The sequence below is a fragment of the Cyprinodon tularosa genome, unplaced genomic scaffold, assembly GCF_016077235.1.
Source record: "Cyprinodon tularosa strain WSP-4 unplaced genomic scaffold, ASM1607723v1 ctg1223, whole genome shotgun sequence".
In the NCBI taxonomy this organism is placed as follows: Eukaryota; Metazoa; Chordata; class Actinopteri; order Cyprinodontiformes; family Cyprinodontidae; genus Cyprinodon; species Cyprinodon tularosa.
The window spans coordinates 65,559-82,992 of NW_024038030.1; the positions used below are offsets into that span (position 1 = coordinate 65,559).

Genomic DNA, 17,434 nt, shown 5'->3' on the forward strand with positions numbered 1-17,434 from the left:
CTAATAGTTGTTAAGTGACAAAAAAGCAGATACAATTATTTCCTGATCAGATGTATTCCAGTGTTACCAGCAGCTTTTAGGGGGCCAGACCTGGAAATTATATATGTAATTACACAGTGTAGCATTTATTACATTTCTGGGTTTCTGAATGTGCACGGGACATGGTTGTCTGCTATAATTAAACTCATACAGGTCCAGAATGAAAGAGACAGATTTGTAACAATGCCTCTTCCTCCACATGCAGTGACCTGGATGTTTCTCCTCTGCTCTACCTTTCTTATACCTCATCCAAAATACTTAGAGGGTCTTGAGCTATTTTCTGCATTTGTGCTGCTATAGACTTAGACTGCTGGAGGACATAGGGAGCCTTTTTCATCTTTCCATCTCTACCCTCCCATTCTACAGTATTTGTTAGTTCAATCTCTAACGTTATGCTCTCTCCATTTTCTCATGGTAGATTCATCTGGTCTGTTCCTGTTTGGCTGTGACTCCATCCTGGAGATTAATATCAGCTGTGGTGCTGCCATCAACACCTATGTTTATAGATGTTGGAGCTTGGCCTGTTTTTCAGTGTAGTTCTGTGTCACTGCCTGGGATAGCTGGATTTGCTCTCCTTCATCCTCTGACATGGGAGCTGGCTCAGGGCTCCTCTGCCTGGCTCTGTGTTTCCTGGACGGGGCCGCCTGTGGAGCTGATTTACAGATGCTTTTTGTATCTCTGCTTCTGTCTCCCTGAACCCCAGTCTGCCTCGCCAGATGGCTGCTCACACTGAGCCTGGTTCTGCTGGAGGTTTATTCTTGTTAAAAGGGAGTTTTCCTCTCCACTGTCACTACAATCATGCTTGGCGTGAGGGATTGCTTTCGAGTCAACGAGTCAATACAATCAGCTGTTTTTTCTTAAGGACATAAAGGATGCTGCCTCGATTATTAACCCAATATTTCCTTCTAATTTAGTTCAATCTGATCAGAATGGTCAGATTGGCGTCGTTATGTGGACATTTTATTCCAAAAACCTTTAACCATCTAAACATGTCCATCATGTTATTATGCTCATGACAGCCATCTGAAATGTTTCTCCTGCAGAAATTTGACTTGGAACCTTTAGATAGTCCTGGGGGTTTCAAGGGTTTTGGTCTACTTGTAGCTAGCACTTCCATTTCATGGCGATGTGAAGGTTCTCTGTAAACGATGACAGTTGTGTTCCAGCATCTCCTATATTTGAGCCAGATTGCGCCTCCGGGGTAGTTAAAAGCTATTTCATTGCAACTGAAGATACCAGCTTTGGCCAAATTTTAAGACTTGGACACTTTGAGGTTATTCAGTTAGGGGTAATATAGTCCATTGAGCATTTATTAAGTCTTGATCTCAGCTACACTGAAAATATGGTCTGTGACTGGAAACCAATTAACTGGTAAAAATGAAGCCACTTTTAGCTTCAATCTCACTGCAGGCTTCACTCAACATGTGGTTCCTCTGTAACTTTCTAATGGTTTAAATAGATGTAAGTGCATGAAAAATTAATAAAATAGATTACAATAAATTAAAAAATCTACAGCAAGTTCCTTTTTAATGAAATCTGCCGAAGTGGATTGTAAACAACAACATCAATCACAATTCTCAGCAGCTTAGTATAAAAGCAGAAAAGATCAAGTCTTGACAGACCAACCTTATAAGTGGCTATTCCTCCCACATAGAATAGTCATTTGAAGGACAGTGGATTATATTTGGTTTGTCAGGGCAAAGCTAGATTCAATAAAACCAAATTAAACTCACTTCATTTTTTTCACTCTGACCTTTTCTCTGTTCTCTCTCCTTCCAGCAGAAACTGATATACCATGCTAGCTTTTTTTCTGTTTTCCATAAATCTGTCACTGTGAGTGTTTCTTAATATAAATGAGTTTTCATCTGAGAACATATTGGTTTCTGTAAACCACCGAAACCCCTTAAATGATTCACAGTGTGGGCAAAAGGAGGGAGCAGAGTCCCACTCAGCCTCTTTCAGATGGTTCCCCTGTGAGCTTTGCTCACAAAGGCTGCTGCTTGGAGACCTATTCAAACCTGGATTTGGCAGATTAATACAAATTCTATCAAACCTCCACTAAAACAGAGCTCAACCTCAGGAGACGTGTGTTGTGTGAATAATTAACATAAGAACGCTGTTGCTGCCTCTTTGCATTTTCTTTTATTTCCTTACAGAAGTAGCTTGGACTGAAACTTCTGGCAATGAATGCTTTTTAGACAAAAACCTTCCAAGTGCAAAATGTAGAAACATCTTTATGGCATTTCCTGCACTCGAGGAAACTATCCTGGCAGCTTTCACATAGCAACTTTAGGAATATATGTTAGATTTAAAGAGAAAACTAAAAGATGACAGCATCAGAGTATTGAAATGAATGAATCATATGTATAGTTGGCTGCAGAGCCTATTAAGTTAGTGTATCTTAGTGAATCAAGCCATTTAAAATTAGATCCTGATAAATGACACAAAAAACATTTATTAGTATTAAACAGTGCCTAGTTATACATTTATGGAAATGTTTTATATTTCTGACAGGAGTATGCCATGTCAAAGAGACAACATCAACAAAACACTATGCAGTTATCCTGCCAGCAGGTAAAAATGACAATATATTCGATAATCAAAGATTAAAAATGACTGCTTCACATAAAACTGACCTGGTCAGGACTCAAGAAAAGAATCTACTTGTTAGTCGTGAGTTTTAACAGTGAAATAAGAATAAAACTCTTATTGTGTCCAAATTACCAGCTGACATGAGACACACATGAGACATTTGGCAACTCTTTCATTTGTTGATCAAAACTGCTGGAAGCACAAATATCAGCCTCCGGCAGCAGTTTTTAATCAAACCTAAACCACCTTATGTCATCATGGGAAAATATGCTTGCATTGGTGCAATAAAGGTATGTTAGCTGATACTGAGGAAGATTAGTGTGAGGGTGAATACAGAGATCAATTAGCACGAAGCCCAGTTAAGACAACGGCAATCCTTTATTCTATAACCACTATTCTATAACACTACTACCAAATTTTCATCATCAGTAGCCTTTCACATTCAATATTCATATAATTACCAGATAAAATAGAGAATAAAGCATGAAAACAAAATATTTCACACTCACTAGTGATGCTGATTACTTATAAACAAAATCCATTCTTCTGTCTTTGTGCAGGAAGTCTTAGTATCTCTATTTAGTGCATCTAAATACAGATTGATCTAACTGACCAATCAGAGGACAGAAAATTCTGATTAGTGGGGTGGGGCCTCTAGCTGACCCTTTGGGGCAAACCTAAAATCTGACTGGTTGAAGAAAACATTCTTCACTAATATTAAAGGTACTGTATAGAAGATGCTCTTTTATTTCTTGGTGGATCATCTCAATAATTGATCCTCCTACCCGTCAATCATTCTGTGATATGTTAACGTAAGGCCATCCTACAAGAGCCCTGCACTCCCGCGGGACTCAACCCAAAGCAGTTTGGCCCGGGACAAATATTGAAAGCTCATTGCGGGTGCAGGCGGGAGGGAGAGCACACAGTGCGGGTGCGGGGGGGAGCAAACTAAAAACATGTTTTAAAACGTAAAATAACATGTAAAATAAAGTCATAAATTATCAGTCAATCTCTATCACATATATAGATCACAATGTGCTGGATATTGCAGGTCGTGCCACCTAATGCGCGTCATGCACTATGCGGTAAAGAATCGGCCAGTAATGTGCTCAGCTAAGCACAGCGTGTTTAATTCCTCTAACTAATGACACAAATTGCCTTGAGAAGTAGGCGAACGTCGGAATCACGTGGGAATTGCGGGCGGGAGCGGGACTGGAAAATCTGTCCCGCGCAGGCCTCTACTTCCTACGTGTTCGTCCCCCGTTAGCATGCCCACTTTCAGCATATATCTGTGGTGAGCTACGGTTTCAGTCATTGAAGCTCACTTTTCTTCTTTGTTCTTTTAAAATGACCAAAAAAGACCAAAAAGAGAAAAAGTGTCTACGAAGTGTATGAGAAGAAGGCCTCAGAAGAGCGAATACTTTGCGAGGAGAGCTCTCCTCCTGGGATTTGCTGTCTCAGCGGCCCTCTGTCGTTACCGGCCAGCCGCAACTGATAACAAAGATGGCGCAGGCTCCGAGTGATAGAGGAGGAGTTACATGACCAAAGGGGAGCAAAGAGCAGTGATCATCTGTCTGAATGGTCAATTAACTGAGTTCACTATAAATTCCACTATATAGTCCCCTCTCTATATAGTGATTGAAAGATGTACAGGTTAGGGTGGACATTCAGGCACAGTAAGCTTGTATGATCTATGAGAACAGCAACTTTTAAACAGAGCATGGACGTGGAGAAATTTCCTTGTGCATGCCCTCGTACGCGTTCAATAGGCGTTCCCTCTCAGGACCGGGTACAGGATTGAGCACACAAGGGGACAGGGCAGGTCTTTTAAAGAATTTGCTAAAATCCTTCACAATACCTTTAAGATAACATCAGCCGGTACTGCTGATTCAGCAGGCCCTATGCTGATTTGATTGACAGAGCAACAAACTAAGGCTGAAATCTGATTGTACACATACGTATATAGCAACCATATAAATGTAATGGCAGCAGCGCAGTCAAGAGAAGCGCTACAAAATTAAGTGAATGAATTGTTTGGAATCTATTAATACAGTTGGATAGAAGAAAAATTTAAGTTTAGTTTGTGAATGTAGGTTAGTGTTTCTGATTGACCTGACCGCCCACCACTGTTTTATATAAAATGCTAACCCAGGCCAATAAATATTGAAGGTTTATAAACTGAAAAAGAAAAAAGAATATACAATGTAATGTGTTTGCATCATAAGAAAGACTATATGAAATTATGCCAATCTCTAGTTCCTGAGCTTATAACCAGGCATTTACAGCTACTGTTTGTTTTCCCATCCAGATACAAGACGTAGAAATTAATGCACAAGCCTTAAATCAGGACAGTTTAAAGAAAACTCATTAGACCAAAATCATTTGACTTGAACCACTATCAGGTGTTAGCTTTCTGTTTGAATGACTTTAGTTTGGTCTAAAAACACAATATTCGAACGCATAGGTGGGTAAGAAGAAGCTGGATAGATACTAACATGTCCCTGAGGTCGCATTTAAGGGGAAAGCTTCCCATTCCGATCAAAACAGCAATTTTACTGAATTGTTTTAACTGGGATTGAATCAGCAGCCACAACTTAAAGATGAGAGAATAAAAACGTGCTTTACAAGAAGGAAAACCATTTTTTTTTTTTTTTTCCTGGCATCATAAGCAGTCACAGCGGGGGTCCGTACTGATGCTACATGCAGAACCACTATCGTGCTTTAGCTTTGAAATGCATCCATATCTCATAATGGGAACTTTCCAGGCCATGTGCCCCTCTCTAATGTTGACATGAAGTGAAATGTTACCAACAGTTTTTCAAAAGATGGTCTGATTGGATCTAGAAGAGCAGAACATCAACCCTGCAGGACGTCAGCATCAACCTTTTTCTATTTTCTAATGTCGAAAAGGGAGAAACCTTTAACAATAGAGAGTTTGTTGGACCATCAGCTGCATAAAGGTTCAAGCAGAGCAAAAAGAAGTAGCTCAAACTTAAGAGATGAATGAGATAAGATCATAAAATGAACACCTTTATTACTGAGGATATTGCCTGCCTGCACCTATTACCTGTGATCCACTAATAACAATGAAAAAATTCAATGTTGATCATTTAGGTCAGAAAGTTTAAACCATAAAAAATAAATAATTTTTAAATGACTTTTCACATATTTCTTGTGTCGTTTGAATGTAGACGACACCGCCAGATGCAGCACGTGTGAATTGCACTCTAATGCATGCTGTAGGGACACAGATAAGGACACTGACGTAAGGCCCTCAGGAGGAGCCATAAGGCCTCAATACTTTTCATCTTCCCAGTCCATCTGTTATATTGCATAGCAAACATGTGTTTTTTGTTGTTTTTTTCTTACAGAAATGTGATTAAATTATTATTCATTCATTTCCATGCAACAAACTTCATCTTTTTGATGTTATTCTAAACTGAAATAGTTTTTTCTTACAAACTGTATAGCTACATGTTAAAAAAAATGTATGACAGTATTTTCTCAAAGAACCAAAGGAAATAAATCTAAATATAATTTATTTAATATATCTGGGTTTGATTTTTCTATTTGGCCCATGGCCTACTTTTATTTATTGCTACTCTTGTTTTATCATGTAGCCTATTTCTTGGCTCTGTCCTCATTTTGATATGTGCATCAAACAATGTTTTATGATGATAAAAACGTTCAATATTACTGCTTTGGAAAAACAAATATCTTTATGATTTAAAAGGAGCTTCTGGACTGTATAAAAACAATCTACATAATACTAGTGACTAATTTTATGAATGAATGCCAAAGCTGTTATCAGAATTAACCACAGTTTTAAGAGGGGTCGGAAGTAAAGAAATAACACGTTTTGTGAAAGACCAAAAGATGCCATTTATTATGAGTAAAGTCAGCAATAACATCACGGCACAGCTGTTTTTGCTAAAACATCATTTTCTGTCCTCATTGATAATCTAACCATCTTGGGGTGAAACTTTTAGAAAATGGGTCGGATGGCTGATATGCAGTCGTATGATAGGATTTGAATGGAGACCAAAGTGATCTTAACGCAGCGATATAAGTGGGCAATAAGTGGATTTCTGAAAACAAAAGCTTTCCTGCATTTATTGAAACATAAAGTTAGGTGATTAGAAATACCCTGAAGGAAATGCTATAATATCCACAGATATTTATGCAGGTGGGCTGCTCAGTGGAGCACAGGGTAGCACTGCTGCCTTGCAGCAAGAAGGTTCCGGGTTGGATTCCTGCCCCAAGGTCTTTCTGCATGGAGTTTGCATGTTCTCCCTGAGCAAGCATGGGTTCTCCCTTGGTACCCCGGCTTCCTCCAGCAGTCCAAAAACATGACTATTAGGTTAATTGCTGATGAAGGTTCTCAGTCATCCAGGTCATAGTCATTTCGTAAAAATTCAAAAACTATCCACTGGACTTGGTTTCCAAGATTTAAAGAGGTGGTGAAACGTCTTCAAATCTTGGAAACTTGACTTTTTCATCCCGATATCTAACGGCAGTCAGGGTGTCGTTGTCTAGCCTGTATAGGTCTTTGCGTCCCTCTATGCATATACCTCCCCAGACCATCACTGACCCTCCACCAAACTGGTCATAATGTTCTCCACGGCTGCTCCAGACCCTTTCGCATCTGTCACATGTGCTCAGGGTGAACTTGCTCTCATCTGTGAAAACCACAGGGCACCAGTGGCAAACTTGCCAATTCCGGTGTTCTCTGGCAAATGCCAATGGAGCTCCACGGTGCCGGGCACTGAGCACAGGGCCCACTATAGGACGTTGGGCCCCCAGGCCATCCTAATGAAGTCCGTTTCTGATTGTTTGGTCAGAGACATTCACACCAGTGGCCTGCTGGAGGTCATTTTGTAGGGCTCTGGCAGTGCTCCTCCTGCTCCTCCTTGCACAAAGGAGCAGATAGCAGTCCTGCTGATGGGTTGTAGACCTTCTACAGCCCTGTCCTGCTCTCCTGGAGTAACTGCCTGTCTCCTGGAATATCCTCCATGCTCTTGAGATTGTGCTGGGAGACACAGAAAAAACCTTCTGGCAATGGCACGTATTGATGTGCCATCCTAGAGGAGTTGGACTGCCTGTACAACCTCTGTAGGGTCCAGGTAGCGCCTCATGCTAGCAGTAGTGAAAGTGACCCTAGCCAAATGCAAAACTGGTGAAAAAGAGTCAGAAAAGATGAAGAGGGGAAAAACTGTCAGGGGCCTCCACCAGTAAAACCATTCCTGTTTTGATGGTCGTATCGTTGATTCCCCTCTACTGCACCTGTTGTTAATTTCATTAACACCAAAGCAACTGAAACTGATTAACAACCCCCTCTGCTACTTAAATCAATCAAGTTTAATTAACTTGATGCTATACTCTGATTACAAAGTGTTCCTTTAATTTTTTGAGTAGTGTATTTATGTTTTCAAGAAATTTAAGCTTCTAAAATAAATATTTTTCTTAGATGTTTTTGGTAACCCTTAAATATCTAAAGCAGAGGCAGCTTGTGGAGTTTGTCTGTAAATTCAAAATAGACGTATTCCCAAAGCCAGTCAAACATATACTAAGTTATCACACCACTATATTTATATGAATGCCAACAGCAACAAAAGAAAAAAAATGCAAAACACTTCATAAAAACAAAACATAATTTCATGTAGAGGTTTTTTTTTTTTTTTTTTTTTTTATCTTGCCCTTCTGAGGCTTTGTGAAGGCAAATCTGTGTTTTGCAAAATTGTGCCACAAACCTAAACAAATAACGTACCAGTTTAATAATAGAGAAGCCATTAGTCAAATTTATATATTATTTAATATATTAAAAACTATTTGTCTTCTGAGAATGTGTTTATTTAAGCTATGCAAATTAACCTAGAAAAAATAAAATGAATTATATTATTTTTCATGTTAATCCCAGATTGTTCTTGCTTCTTTGCCTTTTCTAAAAAGGAAGGAGGCAGGGAAAGCCGAATAAAGTGTTAGCCTCACTGCATGCAGTTAGCCAATCCTTGTAGCTAAACCAGGGATTGGAAAGAGACCGAGTGTACCGTCTCCATCTTTACCCTCTATTGCCCAGCCGCCACTGATCTAAAGTACAATGAAACTAAAAGTTTACTGGAGATATACTGAGAGTGAAGCTCAGCTGTCTCTCAGTCCAGGCCTGTCTGCCAGCCTGACACCCCCCCCACCCCACCCCCACCATCCTGTTTATCTTTGGAACGACATCAATTCACATAAAAGTTGTTTTTAGAGCTAATCTGACTTTAATGGAAGAGGAGAAGTGATGAGCAAACATCTCACCGGTTGCAGATCACAACTGTCCTCGGTTCTTCATCCCTGAATCTCCACCTCTGTGCCCCAGTCATTACATTTGGACTATAAATAAATACAGAGGCTGTCACAGAAGCAGATGAAGCTGCCAGCTGGAGAAGCGCTGCTAGGAGGCTGGGGGGGGGGGATAAATGGGCAGCAGAAAAAGACAATAGAGCAAAAAATTATTCATACAAGAGATAAAGTTAAAGGAGAAAAGTTGCTAATAAAAATCAGCTGCTATTTCAAAGCCTGCTGATTAGGTTATTTTATCATTCAAGCATTAATTTAAGAATGCACAATAAATAAGCTGTGAATAAAGATTAATGGATTCAAATAATCAAAAAAATGCAAGACGTTGTATCTAATTAAGATTCCTGGAACAACGTTTTTTTTCTTTTATCTTCTATGCCTCTGTTCCTTTTATAAAAACAAACATTCACAGCCATCCCGTTTGCTCTCATTCGAAGCTACCTGCAGGAGGAAGCTGTTGATCAAGATCTAAGGTCGATTCATCATCAGCTGCCAACACTTTCAGGTCTCGCTGCCTGCAGCATCGCATCAGTAGAAGCGCCAGAGCGATGACTCTGCTTCTTCTGGAGTGTTTTATTCCACATTTCAACGAATTATTTGAATCCTCTGATGCATGCAACCCTTCTGTTTCTGGATCTCTGCTCTCCATTTTATTTTTTTTTTATATTGTATTCTGAGAAGTGAGTCTTGCTAAGAGTCAAAATTGATCTTTTTTATATTACAGATGTCATACGGATAAAATGCTGGGATTGTCCCTTTGCTTCTCACTTCATGTTAGCCTCTGGCACATACATTAGGTCATTCATTGAGCTTCATCATAACCAGGTTCTCTCAGCTAGAAGTGGGAAAGAGAGGAGTCATCTAATTACTCTTCTCAAATCCTCACTTACACTTACCACATGAATATATACATTGCATTTTGTTATAACAATAGCAGTTTATAATCTGATCCCAGCATGGGAGGAATTTCGTTTTCACAGAATCAGCTTTTTTAATATTCACATTTTGTAAAAAAAAAAAAAAAAAAAAAAAAACATTCATTAATTAAGGCATGACTGTAAAGATTACAATTACCCCCACTGAACATCCAAGTCTCAACTGTGAGCAGGGCCTGCCTCCCCCCCTTTTATTTTATGCTTCCCGCCTGTGAGGGTTTGAGTACTTTAGCGGGCGCTGTCTCATTCTGGTGCCTGCTGGGCCAGGCCTGGGCCTCTTGGCCGTGTGGGCGCCCCACTAGTGGGTGGTTCGTCCACAAGTGGCTGGCTGACGGTGGAACCCATAGGATCACTTCTAAAGCCCCTTGGGAACCTGGCACTATGGCCACCAGGGTCGGGCCCTTCGGGGACTGGTCACCCCTAGGATTGGGCCACTTGGGGATCAGACTCCAGCTGCTCTTGTCTCCCCTTCTTTGATGGGTGCAGCCATTCCTATGTCTGCTCTCCTTGTGTCCCAAGGGTCTCAGATGCATCTGGATAATAGGGCTGGCGTCACTCTTTTTTCTGTCCGGGGCGAGTCTGAGGCTGCCCACACCTGCTATTAAGCATACTTTCCTTCTGAAGAAGGATCCTTTATACACAAGCATGTTCATGAGTTTGGTTCCAGTTGTTCACGGATAAACACTACTACTAAGCTGCAGCTACAGATATATACCACCCTAATGAATATCGTGGAATCAGGATAAGCGCTGCTCTGAAAGCTTTTTGATGTTTACTTTGGAAGTCTGTTGTCTTTCTTTTTGTTATAACATTCTCAGTAAAAAATAATAAAAACCCAAGATCTTCCTCTTCAATTAAATCAATGACAATTAACTTTATCAATGACTCTGATCCAGCTGTTTGCCAAAATAAATCTGTTAAAGACATGAACTTTGAGCCCATCTGGCAAGAGCAGCCTTTTCTCACTGCTGTACGGCTGGATGCAAATTATCAACAGGCTCTTCTTGGCTTTCTTCCACTCTGACGCTGCTTTCTTCCACCTGATATGTAGATCTCTGGAGCTCCTCTGAAGCTCTTCTGGGCCTCTTGGCTGCTGCTCTGAAAAAGGCTGCCCTTTCTGTGCCCGTCACTTTCAGTGGTGTATCAAGTAAACAGGGAGAAAACTTTACAGATTTTTTATCTTTCTACAGTATTTAAAACCAAACCTCTTTTCTTGTGTCAGCCTAAGACAGTCTGACCCAGAAAATATGCTAAAATGTGGTGTTGACAAAAACACAGTCCGAATATGTAAAAAAAAATTATATTTTCTGGAAATTTTTGGAAGCTTTTTTTTTTTTTCCTAAAATACAGTTAATGAGTGGACTTGAACCATTGCATCACAGTGACATACCTTACAAGATAAAAACCCTTAGGTCAAATTTCCTTTAACCTTTTCTGAAATGAAATAGCTGCCCACAGAAAACTGTAGAAAACCATCATCTCAATCAGTGAAATGAACCATTTAATAAGCCACACTTTTTCCAATCTACAGCTCGTCATTGTTTCCTTTGATATTTCCAAAGAGCTTTTATTTTAGTAACTGGCTCTGGGCAAATAAGCTTGAAAATATTTTTAACTGTTTCTATGTCTGTCTGTTTTGGATAGATGATAAAATCTTAAGCATGAACAAACCAACCCAACTCTCTGTCATTTCTGCATTCTGTACTAGATGCTCTGTTTACACAATCAATTTAAGGCAGTTTTCACATTCAAAAAGATATTTTCAGTCTGAATTGTAAATACAGTTGAAATACAGAAAAAACAACAACCATGAAATAAACCAGCTGCAAATTTAAACCTAAAAATAGCACTGACATCAAATAACATCCAAGCTCTATGTCGTGCACAAAACAGATTCATTTAAAAAAAAATCTTCTGATGTTCTTTGTGATCTCAGGTCCTTTTTGTGCTGTAAAACCTGCTGACTTATCTGAAGCCCAGTTTTCCATTATCCACTAGTTCCTTAAACTCTGATATCAGAGGCAATGATTCAGCTTAAAAGCAAACAACCAAGGATTGTTTCTCCCTGGCTCTATCTTTCTTATACATAGAAAAAAAATAGGTTATCCTGAGCTATTTTCTGGATTTGTGCTGATATAGACTGCTGGAGGACATAGGGATCCCTCATCATTCCAACTCTACTCTCCCATTCTGCAATATTTGTTATTTCAATCTCTAAAGCTAGGCTCCGTTGTGCCATATGCCATGATCATGGCTTTTGGACATCAAGAACCAGTGCCCATATTTCATCTTGACATGATGACCGGAGAAGAAAATACAGTTTTGGTGAATAAACAGCTGTAAGACCCCACACCCCCACCCTTTTATGCCAATGCCTCCACAGGACCTCCCACAGAGGTGTGACCTCCCAGCCCCCTCTGTGTGAGGACAGTGAAAACCACAGAACACACAGGATTTTTGCTATTTTCTCCTTCCCATGAAGCTGACTTTTTGCAACACATTTCTCTTGAGTTTTAGAACTTATAGAGCCAGACTGGATGAAAAGGCCCTCTAAGGATCCCTGGTGCGAGCTTCTGAGACAAAGAAACCCCTGGTTGCTGTTAGCCTGACTGCTAAGCTGCTGCTAGATGAAACTCAACCTTCCAAATGGACATAGACAAAACGTTTGCAGGTCTGGCACAATTAGGAACAGAACAAACAATACATTTCATGTGTTTACTGATGGGTAAAGACAAAGCTAACAGGATTGACTACATACTATGCTATGCTATAGTAATATGTTTTGAGCCGTTGTTGAAGCTTGGATGAGCTTTGTTTCACTAAGGGTTTAAACACGGATATAACATTGGTGTTCATTTGTTCCTCATTTGCTCATTACATTTCGATTATTCATTTTAACTAAAGGTTACTGGTTCCTGATTAAGCTAATTATTTAATAAAACATTATTTGGCCAAATAATGTTTTATTCACCTCATGGATTTGCATTGTGAATTGGTCTGAAAACTTTCCAGTTTCTCTAAATTAGTTAAAAGCTAATTTGACCATATCCCAAATTCTTCCATATAAACTTTGGTGTCCAAACACAAGATCCATCTTAAACTGTAATATGGTTTCCAACTATGTTTTCCCTTCCTCTTTCTACATAGAGGTTCAGTTAAGTTGAGTTTCACTAGTTTTAGTTAAGAGTTTTAAACTGAAATATGTTTGACTTGGAGCTGAATGTTTTTGTTAATAAAATCTTATATTTTGAACAGAAGTTGTGGTGAATTTATTCTATTTATGTGCAGAATTAACTGTTGGACCATGATTAGAGCTCGAATCACTCTTTCATTAATTGGTCAATTACATAGCTAGTAGGGCATGTGTTTGTAAACAATATATAACAGCAAAAATTATATCTCATTAAATAAGATAAGTTGTAAAGTCCTGGAATATGTTTCCCTTAGGTATAAAAATATTGGAACAGTAGAGAAGCTAAGGGAAGACTACACAGTAGTTGACTTAGATAATTGCACTTCTACTGCAGAGATGTACTGACCTTTTTAAAATAAATAAAAGATTACACAAGCTACACAGTATTTGGCAGGTGTTATTGCACAGTAAGAGAGTAAAATATTGCACATGAGTGACAATAGGTAATGTTTGGCATAAGATGTCCAAGGAGGGGGGTGCTTACCCTTTCCCCTCTTCCTACCACCTCCTCCTACCCCTAAGTAGGAGGATTCTCTCCTGCATTTGGAGAGAATCAATCTCCCACTAATCAGGCTCATCTGAATTGTGAAGACAGTATGCAGAGGGTGGCTGGCATTGTTCATAGTGTCCAGCAGTTTGTTAAGTGTCCTTGTCTCTGCTACCATCCCTAGAGAGTCCCGCTTCTTGTATGTGTGTCTGTTTCTGTCTGCTTTAACCCCAGTCGGCCTCGGTAAATGGCACACACACTCAGCCTGGTTCTGATGGAGGTTACTTCCTGTTCAAGGGGAGTTTTCCTTTCCACTGTCGCTACAAGCTTTCTTGATATAAGGGATTCCTGAAGAGTCAGTGAGTCGAAGAAATCACCTGGTTCTCCTTAGATGGTAACCTATGAACCAATCTGACAGTATGATCTGGTTGAATTGTCTCTGTAAGGTGCCTTGAGATGGCATGTGTTGTGAATTGGCCCTATATAAGTAAACTGAATTGAATTTATTTGAAATTCAATGCAAACAAGACATTTCATTATGGACCTTATTATACATCTGATTCCCAAACAACGTAACTCCATCTGCCTGTTCAACATTTATTCAAAAGATATGAACCAACAAAGTTGAAATTATTCCTTTATTGATCAGTTATTGGATGTGTTCCATAAAAGACGACTACCTCTAATAACAACTCTTTGTCCTTCGGGGGAAATCGTCGCATCCATCCAAAGCCTGGAGGAAAACTCTTGATTGGTAAAGGTCTGATCAGTGAAGGTCTGTTTCATTTAATGAACTTTTTATGCAATTATGATAAGGGCATCTTTTTATAACATCCTATGAACGAAATACATATTTTTCAACAGTCGCCAAGTTGATCTGCTTCTACTTCATACAGAATCCTATTAAACACACATGGATTATTAAAATTGAAATGTTTACCACTTTTGGATTTTAGGGTTGTTTTGGTTGCTAGTTTTGATTTTCCCTTACAGAAATTTTCCAAAATTTTCAGTTCCATCCTAAACAGAATAAATTCATGTCAACATGTTTTTGAAATAAAAAACTTAGCACCATAAATTTTCCCTGAAAGCAACAAGCCACCAGAGGAGCAACCACCCCTCCACAAGCCTCCAAAGTCTTCCCATCAAATCCCAGAATAACACTGAATCACAAGATGCTTTGCCTGTAATATGTGAAGTAATGGAGCCAAATAACCAACGTACAGCGTAATCTAATCATGGATCAGACCGGTAATTTAATTTGTTTAAGTGGAAGGACAGAGAGAAAGGGGGAGAAAAAAAGTAAAGATGGAGGCTGGAAGAAGTTTCCTGGAGCCATTATAAGCATCCTTCAATCATTAGAACCCCCCTTTCTTTTCTTTGCAAGACTAACATACATTTAATCTGTTAGGTTGACACAACATCTGTAGGAAGATGTAGAAATCCTTCCCTGCCTCCATCTGCCTGCCACTCTCTGTCTCCACACAGAAGTGAGCAGTCATTGGAAGGGCAACTGTAGCTCAGCATGGAAGGAACTGGAACAGCTCAAGACTGGGAGGAACATCAAAGTGGGAATAGAATAGAATAGAATAGAATAGAATAGAATAGAATAGAATAGAATAGAATAGAATAGAATAGAATAGAATAGAATAGAATAGAATAGGTACCTACCTGAGGTAACGCAGCGGTTCTATGGTTTCAGGCTCTGCCTCAGCTGAGCTGTGGTTCATCTTGTCCATCTGTCTTCACGCTCCACGAGTCGGTAAACAGCAGAAAGGATCAGTTTTGCTCCGCTACAGAAACACTTGCCTTCCTCCTCCCTGACTCTGATTGAATAAAAGCTCTGTGTGCGTCTCTGCCCGGGAATAGACTGGGAAATCTAAATGGGGGTTATCCCTCCGTATCCCTCTCTCTCTCCACAGCTCTTGATTGGTTCAAAAGCTGGAAGGTAATTACTGTCTGCTTCAAACACACACACACACCCACACACATTTGCTTCTTGTCTAGATAACCCTTCCTCTCCTCTCTGTGTATTTCTCACCGCGTCGCCCCCAGCTCACTCTGATGAAAACCACAAGAAAATCCAGCCAATTAAGAAAGAGATGCCCTGGTGCTCTGGCAGCTGATTGGCTCCCAGTTGTGGCTGTTTATTCATCAACATCTTCACTAATCCATCACATCACTAACATTTACACAATCAGACAGGTACATTAAACACATTCTCTCATTGTTAGAACTTTGCAGCAAGATGATTATGGATGTAAAAATGTAAACATGAAGATATATTAAGTTATTGGTTGATAAATCAAGTGAGAAAATAATTGTCGCTTAAATAACATCTTGACTCGACATAAGGCCTGCAATTTGATTCAAGTAAAGGTCATATGAGCAGAGCTGCTCTCAAACAGAGTGAATTTGATGCTTTAAGGTCACTGATCACCAACAGGGACTTTTAGTCTCCACACAAACAGAGACGTAATCATTCAGGCTATGATTCCACAGTATCACCTCTAATATAAGCATTTTGGACAGGATATGATTTTGCAGAATCTAAACTGAGCTGAGACCCTGAAGGATTTCCAGAGTGTAAACATGGAAATGGAATGGAAGACCAATGACAAGCAGTTTTTCAAATAATAATATAGCCAGAAGGAAACCTTAATTCTATGTTCATGCTTTAAGTTAATTCCTATTAGTAACCATTAATCGTAGTTTTGTTCATACCCCCTTTCATTCGATCACACTAAAATCCCCTTATGTCATCCCTTAGCAAAAACATTGGTTAAAAAAAAAAGAAAGAAGAAGAAAATAGAAAATATATTCTCATTGAAGGCCTCTGCTGCCCTCTAGTGAATAAAAATCAAATGTAAACTGCTCAACTCCATATTAGTACCTCACAGCTTCTAGGTGAGTTAATACAGGTGGGGACCGCCAGGTGGCGCTAAATGAGCCTCAGAAAAGAAAAATATGCAATAACAATTTTGTGGGAAAAAACATCAGTGTGTATAAATATATATAGAGAGATGCAGTGCACATCAGTATATATATATACTGATGTGCACTGCATCCCCACGAGGGGTGAGAAAACATTTTTCTATATATATATATATATATATATATATATATATATATATATATATATATATATATATATATATATATATATATATATATATATATATATATACACACCGGGGGATGGAGGGATTTTGGCCCACTCCTCCACACAGATTTTCTCTAGATCAGTCAGGTTTCTGGGCTGTCACTGAGAAACACGAAGTTTGAGCTCCCTCCAAAGATTCTCTATTGGGTTTAGGTCTGGAGACTGGCTAGGCCATGTCAGAACCATAATCTCCTTCTTTCAGAGCCACTCCTTGGTTATCCTGGCTGTGTGCTTCGGGTCATTGTCATATTGGGAGACCCAGCTTTGACCAATCTTCAATGACTGAATGACTAAGGAGGTTGTTCAACAAAATCTGGTCATACTCTCCTTAATACAGTGCAGTCGCCCTGTCCCATGTGCAGAAAAACACCCCAATGCATGATGTTACCACCCCCATGCGTCACAGTATGGATAGTGTTCTTGGGATGTACTGATCATTCTTCTTCCTCCGAAGATGGTTAGTGGAATTATGAATGGTAAATGGCATGTACTTATATAGCGCCTTTATTCAAGTCAGGAGACTTGATCAAAGCGCTTTACATTACATTCATTCACCCATTCACGCACACACTCACACACTGATGGTGGCAAGCTACATTGTAGCCACAGCTGCCCTGGGGCTCACTGACAGATGCGGGGCTGCCGTACACTGGCGCCACCGGGCCCTCTGACCACCATCAGTA

General features: G+C 39.6%; 1 protein-coding gene across 2 annotated transcripts in view; it reads right to left on the reverse strand.

The window, feature by feature from the left end:
* The window catches only part of LOC119777335 (yjeF N-terminal domain-containing protein 3-like), an 80,036-nt gene extending 64,387 nt beyond the window's left edge, over positions 1-15,649 (reverse strand). The window contains exons 1-2 of one of the 2 annotated variants that reach the window (XM_038276169.1): positions 15,260-15,649; positions 8,932-9,075 (exon numbers count right to left, since the gene is read on the reverse strand). In XM_038276169.1, coding sequence (XP_038132097.1) covers positions 8,932-9,075; positions 15,260-15,327 — 212 coding nt within the window. In that variant the 5' untranslated portion in view covers positions 15,328-15,649. The remainder of the gene's footprint in view (positions 1-8,931; positions 9,076-15,259) is intronic. The other variant, XM_038276170.1, reaches the window with a different exon arrangement.
* Between the last annotated feature and the right edge of the window lie 1,785 nt (positions 15,650-17,434).